The sequence below is a fragment of the Odocoileus virginianus genome, chromosome 8 (genome assembly GCF_023699985.2).
Source record: "Odocoileus virginianus isolate 20LAN1187 ecotype Illinois chromosome 8, Ovbor_1.2, whole genome shotgun sequence".
NCBI classification, from domain to species: domain Eukaryota; kingdom Metazoa; phylum Chordata; class Mammalia; order Artiodactyla; family Cervidae; genus Odocoileus; species Odocoileus virginianus.
In genome coordinates this window covers 26,675,810-26,695,391 of record NC_069681.1, presented here as the reverse complement: position 1 = coordinate 26,695,391, position 19,582 = coordinate 26,675,810, and the positions used below count along the sequence as shown (strand labels likewise).

The 19,582-nt window shown below is 43.9% G+C and overlaps 1 protein-coding gene across 7 annotated transcripts in view; it reads left to right on the top strand.

The window, feature by feature from the left end:
- Positions 1-19,582, top strand: part of MYO16 (myosin XVI) — a 499,683-nt gene that overhangs the window by 342,636 nt on the left and 137,465 nt on the right. For all 7 annotated transcript variants that reach the window (XM_070471419.1, XM_070471420.1, XM_070471417.1 and 4 more), the window contains 2 exons: positions 647-847; positions 14,794-14,869. In XM_070471419.1, the coding sequence (XP_070327520.1) occupies positions 647-847; positions 14,794-14,869 (277 nt within the window). The remainder of the gene's footprint in view (positions 1-646; positions 848-14,793; positions 14,870-19,582) is intronic.

Here is a 19,582-nt window from a genome sequence, read left to right as displayed (position 1 = left end):
GACATACCAAGTACAGAGTGAAAGTTGCATTTTTACCCATAAATTTGTAGGTCTGTGGGCTTCCCAGGTGGCACTAGTGGCAAAGAACCCACCTCCTGCCAATGCAGGAGACTTAAGAGACGCAGGTTTGATCCCTGCATCAGGAAGATCCCCTGGAGGAGGGCATGGCAACCCCCTCTAGTATTCTTGCCTGGAAAATTCCATGTTTAGAGGAGCCTGGCAGGCTATAATAGTCCATGGGGTTGAAAAGAGACACTACTGAAGTGACTTAGTACACAGGCACACATATAGGTCTATATACCAGAAAGAAAAAATACAACTTTTCTGTGGTTGGAAATTCTATTTTTCTTAAGATGAGAATATATATTTGAACAACTCCTGTGTTTTCAGTACGTTAAAGCACACTATTTTATATATTTATTAATTTCTGATAAAAAAATACTACTGAGGGTCAACATTACATCAGAGCTTTGCTAGGTGGTGGGGACACAGTGAAAAACAAAAATAGGTGTGTATTGAAAGACAAACTCTTGTTCTGAGCAGTTGTATTGACATGGTGAGGCTGTAAATGGTATTGTGTGAACAAGAACGAAAATAGCCACCTGAGGAATGGAAGAGAAAAAACAACTGTCTTTTTAACTTTCAGAAGCCTTCTGGATTTCTCTCTTTATTGGATGAAGAAAGTCAAATGATTTGGTCAGTGGAACCAAATCTTCCCAAAAAGCTCCACGGTCTTCTAGAATCCTCCAACACAAATGCGGTCTACTCCCCTGTGAAGGATGGAAATGGGAACCTCGCCCTCCGAGAGCAAGGGACAGCTTTCACCGTTATGCACTATGCGGGCCGGGTGAGTTCACAGAACTGAGCACTCATGGACCGAAGGTCTTGAGGGCAGCCCTTCAAGATTCTGATATTTTAGAGTTTTAATCATTGATCCTGGGTGAAAAACCCACAAGCTCTTTCTTCCCTAGGCTGTTTTCCTTTTTGCCTGATAAGGATTAGGCATCTTCAGGATGTGGGTGATGAAGCATGCAGTGTAATTCGTTTCATGATGTTTCCAGATTTGTAACTTGGGACGTCCCAGGGGGCGCAGTGGTAGAGAATCCGCCTGCCAATGCAGGAGACTCAAGTTTGATCCCTGGACTGGGAAGATCCCCTGGAGGAAGAGACAGCAGCCCACTCCACTATTCTTGCCTGGGAAATCCCATTAACACAGGACCGACTATTTAGACTGACTGTCTACAGTCCATGGGGTCACAAAAAGTGGGACATGACTGAGTGACTGAGCTTGCATGCCAGATTGTAACAATATGAGCCAAAGAGAGCTGGATTTAATACAGAAGGTCTGCTGTGAACTTCGGGATATTTTCAAAATCCATTTGGACACCTGAGTTTACTTACCCTCAGAATAGCTGTTGCTATTGTTCAGTCACTAAGTCATGTCTGACTCTTTGTGATCCCATGGGCTGCAGCACGCCAGGCTTCCCTGTCCTTCACTATTTCCTGGAGCTTGTTCAAACTCATGTCCTTTGAGTCGGTGATGCCATCCGACCATGTTATCCCTTCTTTCGTCCCCTTCTCCTCTTTCCCTCAAGCTTGCCCAGCATCAGGGTCTTTTCCAACGGTTGTTAGTATGAAATTACTTTTCCTGAAGCATGTCTGCCTATGGAAGTCACTCTCAGATCCCTGTCCGTTCCCTAACCAGGTTTGTAAAGCATGCTTCATGCTTCAAATCCTTCACGGACCAACTCTGACCTGCATAAACCACGTCACACTCCTGAGGCCAGGCTCACGTCGGGCTTCTCCGAGTGGGTCCATCACTTCCTCCGAGGCTCATGTGCCCCAGCTCTCCTCTACAAAACCTCTAGGCAGGTGCTCTATTCCAGTCCACTCACTGTTTCTCTGCAGCTCTCTATGCACCCCCAGATGAAGCCCCTCACACTCAAGCTAGAAATACCCTCCTGTCTTCTTCTCAAAGGCCAATTGTATCTATCTTTCAATACTTACATGTGCATCCCGCTTAGCCTCCAGTCCAACTCCCACCTGTAGTGAATTCTTCTGCTTCCGAATCTGTAGCCTCCAGACTTGCCCCTTTCTTTGGGCTGTAGTACGAAGAACCGTTTGGGGGTGAGATTCCTAGTTATTTTCTCGCTCTCAGTGTATTTCAGTTCGTTTCAACCAGTGGTTACTGAGGTGCTGCTGTAGGCCACAGCCCAGGCATTAGCGAATCAGAGACCTCAAATATATCACGGTCAAGTAAGGAAAGGAGGAACTGGCAAATGTTTATGCTCTAACTTGCTTACAGTAATATTGGACTGGAAATGACTCTGAGGGTCTCACCCTGTTGACCGATGGAAGGCTGTCACAGGCCAACCAAGAAGGGAAATGCTAGAGAAGACAGATATCTTTCCTTTGGAAGGAAAGATACTCAGTTTAGATATTTTGAATTGGAGATTTTTTAATGGAAACCCTCAGGAGATGTTGAAAATGATGCTGGGAGGTTGGTTGCTTTTAGAAACGGTCATATTTTGGAAAATGTGTATCTGATAATTGAACGTGGAAAAGGAGAAAGATATTAGTAGGAAAGGAAAGTATCATGGAAACCAAGAGGGAAGGAGAGGTTGGGGTCAACAGGAAGTGTGCCTGGACGGGGTGGTTAGGCAGGAACACTTTGGGAGAAGTTCTAAGGTGATGGCTCAGGTGTGGGGAGGAGGTCAATGGATGATCTTGTATAATGAATGGATATGCTCAGAAATTAACTGTCTTTATATTTGAGAGATTTAGCCTTTAAAATTTTTAGAGCAGTGGCAATCTTTTAGTCCTGTATTTAGATTTTTGATCTATATTTTCTTTATATTAAGAATTTATTACAGAACATAGAAACTAAGATACTTGCATAATAAAATACCATTAGAACGTGAGGAAACTTTTCATTTCAAGAAAACTTTCTGCATCAGAAAAAAAGAATTATTGAGGTGTAGTTCATTTACAATGTTGTGTTAGTTACAAGTGTGCAATAAACTGATTCAGTTTCACATAAGTATATTTATGTGTATATATACACACACATATATTCTTTTTCAGACTCTTTTCTATTATAGGTTATCCCAAGGTATATTGAGTATACTTCCCTGGGCTATACAGCAGGACCTTGTTGTTTATCTTTCATGTGTGGTAGCGTGTATCTGCTAATCCCAAACTCCTAATTTAACCCTCCGCCCTTTTCTGCTTTGATGACCATAGTTTGTTTTCTATGTCTGTAAGTCTGTCTTTCTGTTTTGCAAATAAGTTCATCATATGATATTTGTCTTTTTCTGCCTTCCTTCACTCAGGATGCTCATCTCTGGGTCCACCCATGTTACTGCAAGTGGCGTTATTTCATTCTTTTCATAGCTGAGTGACATTCCATTGTGTATATGTACCCCATCTTCTTTATCTGTTATTCTGTTGATGGACATTCTATTAAGCAACTATCTTTGTTTCTATATTCTTTCATATCCCCAGTGCCTGGGAAAGTGTCTGGCAAATAAAATATGTCAATACATATTTGAATAATAAATGAATTATTTGATGATTTTAAAAAAGAGTTTATTGAATTCATAGGATTTAGTTGAAAAATTATTTTTCTGCAAGTTTCATGGAAGGTATCTTCAGTAACTATACACCTTACCCTCCTGACCTGCCTTGTAAGTCTGTTTGTATTGTATCGGGGATATACTAGATGTTCAGTAAATGCTAATTGCATTAAACTGAATGGTACCAAGCTTTGGAATAATATTTTGCTTGCTAATTATTTTATGTTTGCATTCAAAAAGTATTACACAAGCACTTAATAAAATTTCAGTTGTTTTTAGAAAATCTGGGGAAAAGCAATGAAGAGTTTGAATGGACACAGTTATATCACTGAGCTCTGAGAGCCATAAAGCAAAGCAGAGAAAGCCATTGATTAATTGCCACAGAGCTAAGACCCTGTGGAATCACAAAATTTCCTGTAAAAGCACCTTTATACTCTAAAGCAGGGTTTTCCATAATTGGAGTCAGTTTTGTGGTTTTATGAAAGCCTTTCATCTCACTGAGATGCACTGATGAGTCTTAGCCCAAGGACTCCCTGAGGACTATTCACGTGTTGAAGCATAGAGTCTGTGTAATTTGTGGCAGTATGTCAAGCCATATGCCATTCTAATCATCAGATGTAGTAGCTGCCTATACTTCAATTCTGAGGCACTGCATTTTCAAGGAAAGAAGCACATTTCTGCATCTTGTAATTCAGAAGTTGTAACAAAGAGCTAATTGGCTTAAAATCAGCAGGCAGAGTCTATTTTGGACTATAGGATGAGCAATCCTGAGTAGCTCTCTGATGACCGAGTTGATCCCAAAGGTGACCTCAATGGCTTGGGGGGTCACGGGCTTGGTTGTCATCTCTTCTTTGCCCAGACAGATGTGCTAGAGTCCCTCCCATCACCACTTGTTGACTCCGTGACTCGTTTACCTAGTTTTGTTAGTAGAAGCGTACCACATCTCACAGGAAGGGCGATCATCCCTGCTGGTGATGATACTACCTCCAGCTGCCCGCCCCCAGGACCCACACATCCGACTGCAGGCGCCCCAACCAGGCTTCTGAATCTCATTTGGAGCAGAGGCTCAGAGGTCTTTTAGGAATGTTTAAGCAACATTATTTAAATTATAGCCGAAGATCTTTCCTAAACACATTTGAATTTTTCATTACTCATAGGAGCATGATGTATTTTCCAGTCTCCGTTACAGAAATATTTTAAAGTCAATGGGAAGAGACTGTGCATGAAATATTAACAAGGTCTCGTTAGTGAGCATGAATTTGAATTAAACAAGCTGTGAGTTGTGTGGGATTTATTTTTTTAATTGTTGTTATTTGTTCCAGCAAATTTTAAACCATATATCGGGTCACCTGTTTTAGGGATTGCTCTTAAACTTCTGGTGATTTAAATGATGGATAAGCATTAAATCCGGAAGAGCATCTAATTTGGCTTTTAAAATTAAGAATCTTGAAGGAAGGAGGAATTCTGATTTGGCGAAAGACGTTGGCTGTTAGGAAAGCTGAATTTCTTGAAGGTGATTCCTAAGCTCTAAAAGGAAATAGTGTTTCTAAGCCCTTACACTTCGATGTGAGAAAAGAGTATCAATCGAGGCAGTAAAGCAATCTGAAATAATAAAACTTAAATTCTTGAGAACGGAGATCAGGACTAATAGCTGTCAAATGTATGACACGTATTTGATCCTCTTCGGTGTCTACTCAGAAAGTCTTTGTCTGAACACTGTTGTGATCCTTGTTGCTTTTTTGGCATGAAGTGATTCTTTGGGGATCTCGGGTAAGTGTCCCATTGATGGTGATGTTGCTCTTACCTGAGGTGACGTGTCGGTGTTTCAGCCTCCCTCTCTTTCCAAGCACACGGAAGCGCGGTGGGTGGGAGAGTGTCCCCATCCCAGAGGGCGGGCCCTGCTGATCACCCCTGGAGGCTACAGATGGGCTGTGATTCGGAAGAGGGTCTTTGCATGGGTAGTTAAGTCAAGGGTCTTGAGAGGAGAAGATCCTCCTGGATTATCTGTTGAGTTCCAAGCCGGTGACAAGTGTCCGTATCAGCGTGAGGTGAGGGAGAGTTGAGAGAGAAAAGGACTGAAGGGATATGGTCTGGAGCCTCCGGAAGCCGGAAGAAGCCAGGATGGCACGCGGGGACGCCTGACTCCGGAGTGGCTGTTGGTTACAGCAGCGTGTTCCTTGGTTCAGCGTTTACAGATTAGAAAAGTAGTGAGGAGTTGTAATTTGTAACACTGTAGTTTTGTTTTGTTTAAACTACATCTGATTCATTTGAAAATGACGTCTGCGTTTCCCCATGTCTTTCTTTGCTCACGCGGTTTCCTCACCTGGAACACCCCTTTCCGCTTTCTTTCCACATCTTTCCTGTCTTCCCAAGGCCCCAGTTCTTGGCCTCGTCCACGTTTCTCTGCTCTCTCTCCCCTCATCAACACGCATGCCTAATGCTTACATAGCCGTTTTCAAGTTGCAAAGTGCCTCTGAAACATTTCCACCACGACCGTCTGTGTCGATTTTCCAGGGGAGGTGTTCTGTGACTTAGCAAATACTGCACCGCTGTGGGTGAGCCTCCTGGGGGTGCCATGACCAACTCCCCCACACAGCGTGGCTTCAGACCGTAGACACATATCCTCTCACTCTTCTGTCCGCCGGCGTCTGAGATCAAGTGTCTGCAGGTCGGATCCCTCTCCAGGCTCTGAGAAGTATCTGTTCCAGGTCTCTCTCTCTCCCAGCTTCTGGGGTTGCCAGCAACTGGCATTGCTTGGCTTGTGGACACAACACCCAAGTCTCTGCCTCCGTCTTTATGAGGTTTTCTCTGCCTCTGTCTCTGTGTATCCCCTTCTCTTCTTTAAGGACACCAGTCATTGGATACCTCCACCCCCACCCCGCCCCATGCAGTAGGACCTCATCATCTTAACTGATTCCATCCAGAGATCTTATTTCCAAAAAGGCACAGTCTGACATTCTGGTTCTGGGTGGGCATGAATTTTGGAGGGGTTACACCTTTCAACCCACTACAGGCCAGAAGGTCACATCACTGTGTCTCATTTTTCTCATTGCTGCCCGTGCCCACGTCTTTCTCCCCACTGTGGTGTGTGGTGAAGTCTGTATTCTCTCACCTCATGGAATCTGCGTTATGTGATAGATGCTCCAGGGTGCCTGGGGCTCCATTGCTGGGACTTGGCAGAGTACACTGACCCTCAGCTAACACATCCATGGAGTTTGTGATCAAGAGGAACAGAGCTGTGAACCTAAAAAAAACTCGTTTTGAAGTTTAAGTGGTACTGCTTCTTGGCCTTTTGGCTAAGATCAAGTGAAGGTTAAGTGGTAAGCATGCAATCAAGGCAAGGATGACTGTTTTGCAGCGTTGTGTCAAAGACACCAGTCACATTTCCCCAACAAGAGCTGAAGGTCTTTCTATGCAGAATTACCACCATATTTAGCAAACTTTTAAACTCATCAATCACAGATATTGAGATCATGAGCAAATTTCAGGAGCCGTCTAATCAACTGGCTACACTGAGAATGTAAGCGTCCCGATTGACTTTTCTAAATTATTGGTAAATGTCCTTGATTTGTTAGAAAAGATATTTATTATTTCTTGTATGTTATACATATGCTCCTGTTGTATAAATTGATGTTTCTAGGTGTGTTAGAATATTTGTTTTTATTTATCATGGTATTAATGCAGCTTTAGCAGATGATAAGGAATATGTAACCTCCACAGTCATAGTGTCATTTTTTCTTACACTTCCTGTATCATTTGAAAGCCTTCAGTGGAAGGTTCGTGCAGAAAATTGAGATTTTCCTCTGTCTGTGGAAACTATAATATTAAAAGAAAAAGTATTTAGAAATCTGTTTCACCTTATGCTAATGTGACATTCTGTTTTTCACTGACTACCTGGTGATTTTTGTGATGGGTAATGCTAACTTGATTAAAGACAATTTTTGTAAAAAATTACATTCTTTACCATTTAGCCTTGTGACTAATATTTTAATCAAGCACACACCTGTAAGGTCTTTGAAGTTTTAGTGCAGATTTTTAAAGATCCTTTCACTGTTAATTCCCTTAAGAAAATTGAAGCACTCTCTGCAGTTTCCATACATATTCTGAGCTGTCGTTCTACAGCAGGAGGAAAAGGTATAGCACATTATATGATGTGCTTGTAGCTACATCTTTATGTGGGTGGGGCATGACTGCATTCACCGAGGTTCCTTTTCCATCCCCCTAAGTCACATCCCAGCGAGATGGATAAAGTCATAATCCCAGACAGTAGACCCTGATCCTTATCATCATGTCATTCATTTCCACAAGCCTTTCCAGGAACCCAATTACTAAAAGATTGCTGATTGGAGTGATGTGGCGGAGAGACTGATTTGTGGCCAGTCTGTAAAATACGTGATTTTTCCCCCCCCTGCTCCTTGAGAAGAATCTACCCCTATTGTGGAATAAATTAAGTGTGAAACATGTCGGGTAAGATTTATGGTGTTGCCCAGACTTCTGAGAAGCAGAGATCTTTATCTCACGGAGGCTGCCATACATTACATTCTGGGTCACACATGGATGACAGCCAACCTCTTTGCCCTCAGACATATTTACATAACTTTTTTCCGGGGGGGGTGGGGGGAGGATGCCTTGGGCCCTTCAATTTCCCCAGGCCACCTGTGTCAGGAGCATTCTCTAGCTTGTTGGCTAGCCTTCACCCCCAGAGATTTGTGGGAGACCCCATGTGTCCAAGACAGTTCTGAAAGTGAACCTTTAAATCAGCAGAAAAAGGAGATGAACTAATCAATAAGGAAGCTTCCTTTTATTTCTCTCCTTCTTTTCTCCAGGCAGAATCCCCAGACATAACAATGAAATCTGTCTGGTCTAAGCCAAACTGTTACTATTAAAGGTTATTTGACAAGGATATTTTGACCCGTACACAAAGAGCTTAATTTACATCTGTGTTTGTTCACCTCTTGGGCAGACTTTTAGAAAAATAAGAATGAACTCCTCCAGGCTCCTGGTGCTCCATTTCTTATATCAGTTTCACCTTTGGTGTAAATTTTTGTAGATTTGATAAGTATTTCCTTATCCAGGGTTTTATTAGGAAGAAAAAAAAATGCAGGCTCTTATTTAGGGAATCTCACTGTTTTTTTTTTTTTCAAAGGTTTAACTGGTTCTTTCATCTTCATGGGATGACAGACATTTATAAATACGAAACTTTAGAATTTCTTAGAATATTGATATCTTATTGTTAGTTGATTGGTATTTTTCTTCTCAAAAGGAACCAAAGAAGCATGTTCATAAATTTCAGATATGGTCATCTAATTCAATGCCCATATTCAGATTCTAGATGTTTAGATAAAAACACTTACCAGTAATACTATATGCTTCTAGTAACTTATTTTCTTGAGTAGTATATATCCACTTAAAGTGAATCGGAATGAGAGCAAGCAAAACTACTGGATGGAATCAGTTAATGGAGAAATAAAAAAAATAGAAACTTCTGCTTGCAAATATTGATGCTATAAAGAGATCAATTTACCATTACACATGAAATCCAGACTTCTTCAGCAAACCTCCAGTAGAAAGCTGAAACCAGGCATGCAAAATTATCAGACCCATTTAAGACTGCTGCAAACAATCTTATTTCTTTGGCTAAAATCCAACTTTAGACATTCTGCTGTGATCTAGTGAATCCCAGAATGTATGTCAAAAGTTTCCCATTTTTATCAGCTGTTAATCCCATCTCTTTCCCAGGGATTATATTTTGCATCATGTAAATATCATGGTGGAGATGGGGATTACGAGCTTGACTGACGAGTGAACTTACTTCCATTCTGTGAATGTTGGTGATTCCCAAGAGAGTATCCTCTGTCTCCCTCGGGGAGTTTACACGCTCTCGTGACTCGGTTTCTTGTGGGGCTAGTTCCCGTCTCTCCTGCCTGTGTCTCCGAGGGCCTCACTGCTCCGTGTCCGCCTTTAATATTTCTGCTTGCATCACGTCTTCATGTTCACAGATCCAGAAGCTCAACTAAACTAAATTCCCGACACTCCCTCAACTGACTCTAAAAATGTAAATAAATAAATGAAACTGATTTTCCGTGTTAGTCCCACTTGTCAGTTCATGGTAAAACCAGAAACCTAGTTAATGACTGAATACCAGCGCTTCCCTCCCCTGTTGACCCTGGAATCCAAACGCCCGCTTCCCATTCCAGCCCCCGAGGTCACATCCTTCTCCCTCCTGGCTCCCTTCGACAGCCTTCTAATTCTCACTGGTAGAAGAGATGTGACTTCTCAGTAGAGATGGATGCGTCTCTTTACTTAAAGGCACGCGGACTGCCTCTGCTTCATGATTCTTCTTGTTTCTCTGATAACACTGGCCAGATTAAATGTGATGACCCTGATTCCACTTGCTAATCATAGTCCTGAAACAGGGGTGGTGACGCCTGCTTGCTGGCCACGATTTTCACCTCCCAGCTTCCCTCCACGGTGGCTCAAAAGGTGACGAATCTGCCGGCAATGCGGGAGACTCAGGTTCAGTCCCTGGGTCGGGAAGATCCCCTGGAGAAGGAAATGGCAACCCACTCCAGTATTCTTGCCTGGAAAATTCCATGGACAGAGAAGCCTGGTAGGCTACAGCCTATGGGGTCACAGAAAGTTAGACACAGCTGAGCGACCTTCACTTCAGATACTTCATAATTATATCATATTCTTATCTTAAACTTAAACTTAGCAGCAAATATCTGCTCTAGTAGCTGTTCCATGTCTAAAATGCCCAGGAAGCATTGATCCTCTGTGGACCTTGTCCCCAGACGCCCCATCTCCTGCCAGCACCACACCAGAGGCAGAGTTCACAGAGCATCAGGTCAGTAGTCCCTGGAGCTGTGATTCTCAAACTTGACCGTGAACTAGGATCAGCTAGGGGATAAGTTCAAAAATGCAGATTCCTTGGCCCCGCCCCTCTAAACGATGATCAGAAAGGTCTGGGTGATCCAGTGGTTAAGCATCTGCCTTCTAATGCAGGGGACACGGATTCGACCCCTGGTTAGGGAAGACCCCCACCATGCCACAGAATAACTAAGCCTGTGGGCCACAATTACTGAGTCTGAGCTTGAGCCTGCAAGCTGCAACTACTGAGCCCACTGAACTAGTTGAGCCTTCGTGCCTAGAGCCCACGCCCTAGTCGCCGTTCCACACGAGAGGCCACCGCGGCTAGAGGCACCGCAGTGAGGAGTCCTCCCTGCTCCCCGCAACGGGAGAAAGGCCGTGGACAGCAGTGAAGGCCTGGAGCAGCACCAAAAGTAATAACAAATCAGTAAATCTTAGAAAGAAAAAAAAGGTCTGGGTGGGGTCCAAGGCGTGTGCATGTTTATTCGACACCAGAGAGTGTAGTCCGAGTCCCAGACACACCATAGGTGCTCACGCTAGGCGCACACTGTAGGTCCTCGGTGGATCAGCCACCTGGTGGGTGCTCCCACGGCCCGTCTCCTGGGCCGCACACAGCCCTCTGCCTGCGTGCCAGCGCCTGGAGCTGGACTGGGACCACAGACTTGGAAAGTCAGGGCCTCGCTCTGGGAGATGCCAGGCTAACCACATGGCGCTGCTGGTGGAAGAACCTGCTGCCAGGGCAGATTTAGAGACACAGGTTAGATCAGGAAGATCCCCTGGAGGAGGGCACCGCAGCCCACACCAGTACTCTTCCCTGGAGAATCCCCATGGACAGAGGAACCTGGCAGGCTGCAGTCCATGGGTTGCACAACATCGGATACGACTGAAGTGACTTGGTACGCACACTCTGGAAGAGCCCACACCTTCCTCACCACGGCGGGTAAGCCCACCGCTCCAGCTTTAATTCAGGGAATTAAGACCAGAGATGCTGGCTGCAGCTGTCTCCTCGGAGCTCACTCACCTTTGCACTGCAGTTTTCCTTGGTGATTAGCCACGCCTGCGCTTGACAACCTCCAGTTGGGAAAACCATGTGTGTGGTCTGGCCTTTTGTAAACTTCTCTCTGTGGACCCAGGAGCCCAGGATCCTTGATGGATAGTGATTCACACCCAGGGTGAAAGTTGTATACCCCCGTTTTTATACATGGCGAACATAACTCATCTTTCAGGCACATGAACTGCATTTACCTGCTGTGGTGCTTCAGCGAGTACGTCCAAAAAAGGAGCACGCGCGACTGCAGCGCCCGGCTGATGCCGTCCTCCCCGCCTGGAGTCCACAGCAACGCGTTCAGAGGAGTGTGCTAACCCCTGAAACGTGGGGGAAAGACTCCCATTGCCTTTGAGCCATTTTACTGAACAGAATCATTCGAAAGGAAACCTTTGACGGCATGACAATTTCCTTAAAGAGTCGTAGGGGACCCTGTGCATATAATGTTCTCCATTACAGGCGTGAGGGATGCTGTCCCTTACAGCATGAATCCTGAACGGGGGGAAAAGCCAAGTCTGAGTTTCAGTTATGAAAAGACAGAGGGCGGAAAAGAGCATGTAACCTGGCCTCTGTCTTCTGTGACTTTCAGGCTTTCTCTGCTTTCATCCCCTAACTAATAAACCAGCAGGAAGGGGAAGGGTGGGCTGAGAGCAGAGCACCAGGGCTGCGTGACCTGGAAAGGCCCACGCCTGAAGCCTGCTTCCTGCCGTCCAACAGCACCTGCTCTTCCCCTCCCGAGTGGCCCAGCTAAGCTAGAACAGTCTTGTCTGTCCCCCCAAAGAGAAAACACTCAAGAGAGCTAAAGCAGTGTTCCCATTGCTGCAAAATAATGAAGTCCGCCTGCTTCAACATTCATCAATTTTATATGAAGCAAAATCTTTTGCCCAATCCATGCTTCCTGCAGGCATCAAACCACCCTCCTTGAGTGTCTGCACATGTACGGATTTTGTTCAGTATCTTTTCCTTGTTACTTTGCCAGTTGGAGACTCTGACTGGCAAGTTTTGAGCTTTTGTTTTGGTGGGAGACCTCTAGCTTTTTTTCTAACTATCCAAATACAATCAGGATGCCATTCATGAGACGTCCTAGAGCATAGGGTCTTGTGTTAATGACTCACCGACATAATCTCTTAGCTTCCCCTGTAGCTCAGATGGTAAAGAATCTGCCTACAATGCAGGGGACCTGGATTCGACTCCTGGGTCAGGAAAATCCCCAGAAGAAGGAAATGGCAACCCACTCCAATATTCTTGCCTGGGAAATCCCATGTCGAGAGGAGCCTGGTGGGCTACAGTCCACGGGGTCACAAGAGTCGGACGTGACGGAGCGACTAAACCACCAACATAATCTAAAATAAAAACAGGCAGCACGATTTTGTGCTGTATGGTCACTATAACAAAACCTTTTTGTTCATTTCATCGAATATTTAATGAATCTGCCCGGAGGACAGAACACTTGGCTTGCTGCTACAGAGGCAGAGCTGAACAATCTATAGTCACTCTCTCCAGAAACAAGAGAAGGCCCTTCAGAAAACAAGGTGTAACAGGAGCAAAGACAGACAAGGAAAGTTTTTAGACAGTCAGTCATCCACTTGTGCGTGTGTGTGTCTGTGTGTTTAATCCAGAATCGTCAGATTCCCCTGAAAAGCAGAGGCTAGAATTGTAGATTGGGGCCATGAAGAGGAGGACCCTACACTGCAGGGTCAGCTCTGGGATGTTAAATAACCTGCCAAATACCCACAGATATAGACGCCTGAGCTGGGTGTCCAGAGTCTCACGGGGTGCCACTGTCTCTGATACAGGAAGGCGTGCAGGAGCCAAGCTCCAGTTTGAGATTTCTCAACCCCAATCCAGTGTCATTTGGGGCCAGATACTTCTTCACCATGGAACTTCAGGGCACTGTAGGATGTTTGCAGCATTCTAGTCCTTCCAACCCCTCAGTTGTGACAAACACAAATGTCTCCAGAAACTGGTCACCCCTGGCTGGGAACCACCGCTCTAGATGATATAGAAATTTGTTTATATTCAACAACGTTTAATACATAACATAATATATAGCTCACATTCTAATACTGGTAAGCCACGTTCTGGCCTAGGACCAAACTGGGTAGTTGATTGAGAAGTATCTGAAAGTTGTTTATCCGTCTGGCTTTACCTCTTAGCTCAGCTGGTGCTAGTGGTAAAGAATCTGCCTGCAAGTGCAGGAGACACAAGAGATGCAGGTTTGGTCCCTGGGTCGGGAAGATCCCCTGGAGAAGGACATGGCTACGCACTCCAGTTTTCCTGCCTGGAGAATCCCATGGACAGAGGAGCCTGGAAGACTACAGTCCATGGGGTCACAAAGAGTCGAACATGACTGACTGACTGAGCATGACTTATTCTCACTTCAGTTCAGTCGCTCAGTCGTTTCCGACTCTTTGCGACCTATGGACTGCAGCATGCCAGGCCTCCCTGTCCATGACCAACTCCCGGAGCTTGCTCAAACTCATGTCCATCGAGTCGGCGATGCCATCCAACCATCTCATCCTCTGTCGTCCCCTTCTCCTCCTGCCTTGAATCTTTCTCAACATCATAAAGACTTACCTTAGCCTCCAACTAATAAAAATAAATGGGAAAAAAAAAAGACTTACCTTACTCAGTATGATAATTTTTAGATCCGTCCATGTTGCTGTAAACGGTATTATTCCATTCTTTCTGTGACTGGGTAGCATTCCATTGTGCACACATACCAGGCCTCCTTCATCCATTCCTCTATCGATGTGCATTCAGGTTGCTTCCGTGTCCTGGCTATTGTACGGCAAATAGTGTTGTCATGAACACTGGGGTCCATGTCTCTTTCCGAATTAGAGTTTTCTCTGTATATATGCTCAGGAGTGGGATTGTGGGATCACACAGTAGCTCTATTTTTAGTTTTTAATGCAGAAGCCATTCCACTTCTCGTCCTGAGCTGACACTTGCTTCCTTCCCAGGGTGTTGTGAAGCCTTTCTAACTTGGGTTAGAGAGTTTTCTGAGCAGGTGAGAGTTTTTGAGACCAAAGGGGACCAAGTGGGGCGTGAATCAGCAGCATTTTCTCCAACACGAGAAGGACTCCGCCCACCGAATGGGAGAGGTGTCCCTGATTTGGCGCGCAGAGCAGAGCCTGCGAAGGAGAGCTTGGAACTTGCTTGGAGTGAGAACTTTACGACCTGAAGACACTGCTCTTGTGAATAATTTAAAACTGTCACTGAGTCAAGTTGTTCTTAAAAGAAAAAATTACTTTCACGGTCATGTTTAACCATTAGTAATGATGCTACTCTCTTTTCTTACAGGTAATGTATGAAGCTGTTGGAGCAATTGAAAAAAATAAAGACTCCCTTTCCCAGAATCTTCTATTTGTAATGAAAAGTAAGTCTCCCTCGTCTCTGGTTAAAATGCCACCCATTCTTTATGTCCCTGGCTCTGAACATGGTCCTGTGAAGTATGCCACCAGCTAAGGATAACTGAAATATCTTTTGCATTCTGATGCCCAGAATAATAAGGGGTGGGTCTTGCCACGCTACACTTTGGTTACAGTTTAATTCGGAGTCTAGTAGAAACCATAATTTAACTAAGCTTTTAGCAGATAGAAATATAAAACACCTTTACCACTCTGGCAATGTGAATATAAAAAAGCTCTTCTGTGCGGACTGATGAAGATGAATATGGTTTCCAGAGTTATTTAGGCCACAGCAGGGTGAATTCCATTACTTAAGATGACTCAGGAGTACACCTAAGGGTGGTATTTTATTCTTATGCACTTTTAGCTATAAAGAGCTGATGTTTATAAAGTAAAATGAGAGTGCAAATTTATATATACATGCACACATGCATATATGTATATAGCAATATAAATTTATAGGCAACAGCTACTTAGTGAACCTTAGTACTTTATAAATACATATTTATACGTGTAGTACTTTATATACATATAGTTATATATATATCTATAACCCTATAATATATGTAAAATGATGTACTGTATATATATAGAGTGTATTTATATGCATATATGCCCATATACAGATGTATGACATATAAATTCAATCCCCTTTAGTAATTATTTTATTAATAGCACTTCTGCAGTGATTCACATTTTCCTAATAACCTCTTCAACGAATTAAAATGTATCATCTTTTGTGCTTTAAGTTGCTCTAAATGAGATGAAGCCATTTATCATTCCTGGGAAAAGAAGCATATGATAGCCTTTCATGAAATAGTTGGATGCCTTTGAGCTGGAAACAAAACATCCGTTATCACTTCTGGCTTGAGGAACATCTTTACCTTAAATCAAATGGCAGAGTTGCAATCTACTGCTTTTCATGGAGAATGACTCCACTTGCCTCTCAGGATGTATGGTTATTGAGTTCTTTTAAAGGCTGAGGCTAATGATAAAAGCATGGACTTGGAATAATACCTCGTAAAAAAGAAAAGAATGAGATAGTTGATCTTATGATCACTGGAAATACCTTCCTTCTAGTTTTCAAATATTTGGACTTTCATTTATAACATACTTCAGTTTAATCCATGTATTTTATGAAGATCTAATGTACAGCACGTTTTCAAAGTTGGCACAGGAATATATATTTAGAATGGAAACAAGATAGTGTGTGTTATTGCAATTCTGCTTATCTTAATCGAGTCCTTATATTTTAAAGTTACTCTTTTGTGTAGGCTTCCTGACAAGTGCCAAGAGAAAACAGGTGAATCTGATTTTAAATATTTTAGACTATAGATACATCTGAACATGAGCATAACATTTACAATGTGTCCTTATATGTTCATGCAAGAGGTGGCAAGCACTTTCTGCAAAGGGCTAGAGGATAAATATTTTACGCTTTGCGAGCCATAAGTTCACTGTTACAGCGACTCAACTCTGCTATGATAATGAGACTGTGGCTATAGACAATACATACGGATGTGGCTGTGTTCCAATAAAACTTTATTTACAAAAACAGGCAATGGGCTGGATTTGGCGCCCAGGCCACAGTGGCTCACCCATTCTGTCATATAAGCAAAGATGGAGGATTGAGATAGTGTTTTATGAATCTGTGGAATGTCCTGACACTGCAAACAGCTATTAAAAGAAAGTGTAGTTTACAGATAACAGTAATGTTTCCAGACACCTTGCTGAGTACTTTGCTTACAGCATCTGCTTTGCATCCTATTATCCATAAGCTCTGCTTGAGGAAGGAGGTGGGGTCTGTGGCAGGATCCTCGCCGACCTGGCGGGGTCTCTTGAGACCCGCCCAGTGCAGGCGGGAGCCGGGCGACAACAGCTTAAACAGAAAAGCAGCAGGCGTCCCCTGGGCGCCTGAGATGAGAAGCCAGGCCCACCTGACTCCAAAAGACGCAGAGAAGTTAAAATCCAGACTCTGCAGTCTGCTTAGCAGCAGAGGAAAGGGATTCACCGCCGATGATGGTGCTGGGAGTTCTGCATTCCTGCTTCACGACCGCGGGCACCTCGGTCAGCTCATCCCCTTTTCCTGGCAGGAAGGCGCCCAGAGCGCTGTGCGGAGACCCCAGCAAGAGGTGCTTCTCACTGCCGCGTGTGCATATGGGACCTGCAGGAAAATGCCCGCCGCGGGCGACCCCTAGAAATAGAGAGGGGAGGCCAGAGCTGTCGCTCCTGCGGGCCTTCCTCCCCGGGTGCCTGGGCGCGACGCCAAGGCCGGATGGCTCCGCGCACGCGCTCCGCCGGTGGGCGGGGCTTCGCTCCCCCGCGATGACGTGTCTCCATCACCGCGACGCTTCTCCCCTTGACCTTCACGCGGTCCCAGCCTGCGATCCAGAGAGGGGACAGACACCGTCGGTTATGTGTGTCCGTTCGTAGTCACGTCTAGGGTTGAGAGACTTAATAAGACACTTCCCCAATTACGGGGTTGCCTTGTTGCGCTGTATTATCCGTGGTTCCATTCATCCACAGACTAGTTAAAAATATAAATCATATTTTTAATTTAGTTAAACAGGTGGTGGCATTATATGTTTATTGTTTCACTGTTGTTTTGAAACAGTCTCAGACTTAAGGAAAAGTCGCAAAATTAGTGCAAAGAACTCCCATATGCTCTTTTTCCAGGCTGACTTTTTTCGTTTTCTTCCTTTTTCTCTCTTGCTATCTCCTTCCCATCTGTGTATGTGTGTACATTCTCTGAACCACAGGAGAATGGCCAAAGGTTGTTTTTCTGCCCAAATCCTTTGGTCCATATCCTGAGACCAAGGACGTGACCTCCATAACCCCAGGAAACGATCAGACTATTAAATATTGATATGACACGAGTTTCTAATTCAGAGTTCATGTAACACTTTACTGATTATCCCCCAAATCTCTTTCAGAATGATTTCCCCCCCAATCAGGATCATTTGGTGAGTTTAGTTGCCGTTTCTCAGTAGTCTTCTTTAATCTGGGACACTTCCTCAGCTTTTCTTCTTGACATTAATATTTTAAAAAGTGGAAGACCAGTTTTTGAAGAATGTCCCTCAGTGTGGGCTTATTTGCTGTCTCCTCACGTTGGAATCAGTTCCCACCGTCTTGGCAGGAGCCCCACGGAGGTGATGATGTTTCCTTCTGAGCACGTTGTGTTCCAAAACTCACAGTGACCTTCACCTTGGACACTCTGTCCTTCAGAGTTCCCTAGCGTCACTGTTTTCTATTTGTAACTGATAAGTCATTTATAAAGAAGTGTTTAGCACAAACTTTCACCCGTTGGTTTTGACTGAGGCAATGATTCTTGCCTAAATCAGTGATTTCTCTTTTGGTTACAAAAGTGTGATTTTTCTAACCCCATCTTCAGCAATGACATCCTGCTATAAGAACTCTCTGATAATTCACCCATCAATCTATTCATTCATTATCAGTGTGGACTCATGGGTTGTTATTTTATTTAAGGGACACAATTCATCACTGTCATCATTTTGATACTAAAATTGCCCAAGACTTAGCCAGTGAGAACTCCTCCATGCTGGTTCTTGTGTTCTTTTGACAGGTTCTTTCACCTTTTTTTTAGCACTGTTTTACATTCTGGCTTTCCAAAATATTCTGAGATCTTCTACCTTACCTCACATCTTAAACTAGCCACTCACCCAAGAAGCCTTATTTTATAAACGAATAGTATGAAGAAACTAAGAAATGGGGGCAGGGTGAGCTCATTGCAACTGGAGTCTCACTGCTTTTAGACCCATTCAGAACTAGAAAATTTAAGATGTATGTATAAATTTTATACACACACATATATAAAACTGTATATTAAAAATCATGAATTTATTGTGATTCCCAAAACTTAAACCCGTAACCACAAGGTTCCTGTTTGCCTTCCTGCAATCCATAATTGTGTCTTCCCTTCTCTGTCCCTTCTCCTGGCTCGCTGTTTGTTTTTTTTTTAATTCGTGCAGTGACTTTTCACTGAATGCACTGCTAATAAATATATTAGCTGGGCAAGTGAAATAATCTGAGTGTGGAGATGGGAGAAACTAAACCACTTTGCTTCTGGCCATTGCTGACTGTCCAGTGGGCTGAGACTGATCCCAAACAGTTTATGCATGTTACATCATTCTTGTAGAAACCCACAAAGTAGGTCCTCAGTGGTTATTTTATAGAAAAGGAAATTAAGACTTAAACATGGCCTGTGTACAGATATAAATAACACGAGAAACATGCCTTCTAGGTCCTTAACTGACAGACATGGTTCTCACTTTGACTGTTCAGATTTGCCACCAAAAATCCCTTCATTCATGCAACCTTTTCTCCTTGAGGTGTCAGGAAAGACATATAGACCCAGGATTACTAGATTTTTTGTAACCTGACATCTAAAAGTTACCAACTTGCTTTCATGTTTGCAGCATAACTGGATCAGAAAAAGAGGCACCTCTTCCCCCAACAGCAGAGACAGCCAAGTGAATCAGGGGCTCCCCCGATGTCTACAGACGCCCTGAGAGCTTCCTCCTGGGGCTGTGGGCTCCTGGCAGTTATTTTCCTGGAACAGAGAGCTGATAATGGAAACCATAAGTCTTCATGACTTGGTCAAGTGCACTGAGGTCTCTTAGGTCTGAGCAGGTCCGATCCGGTTCTGGATATTAGGAGAGCAG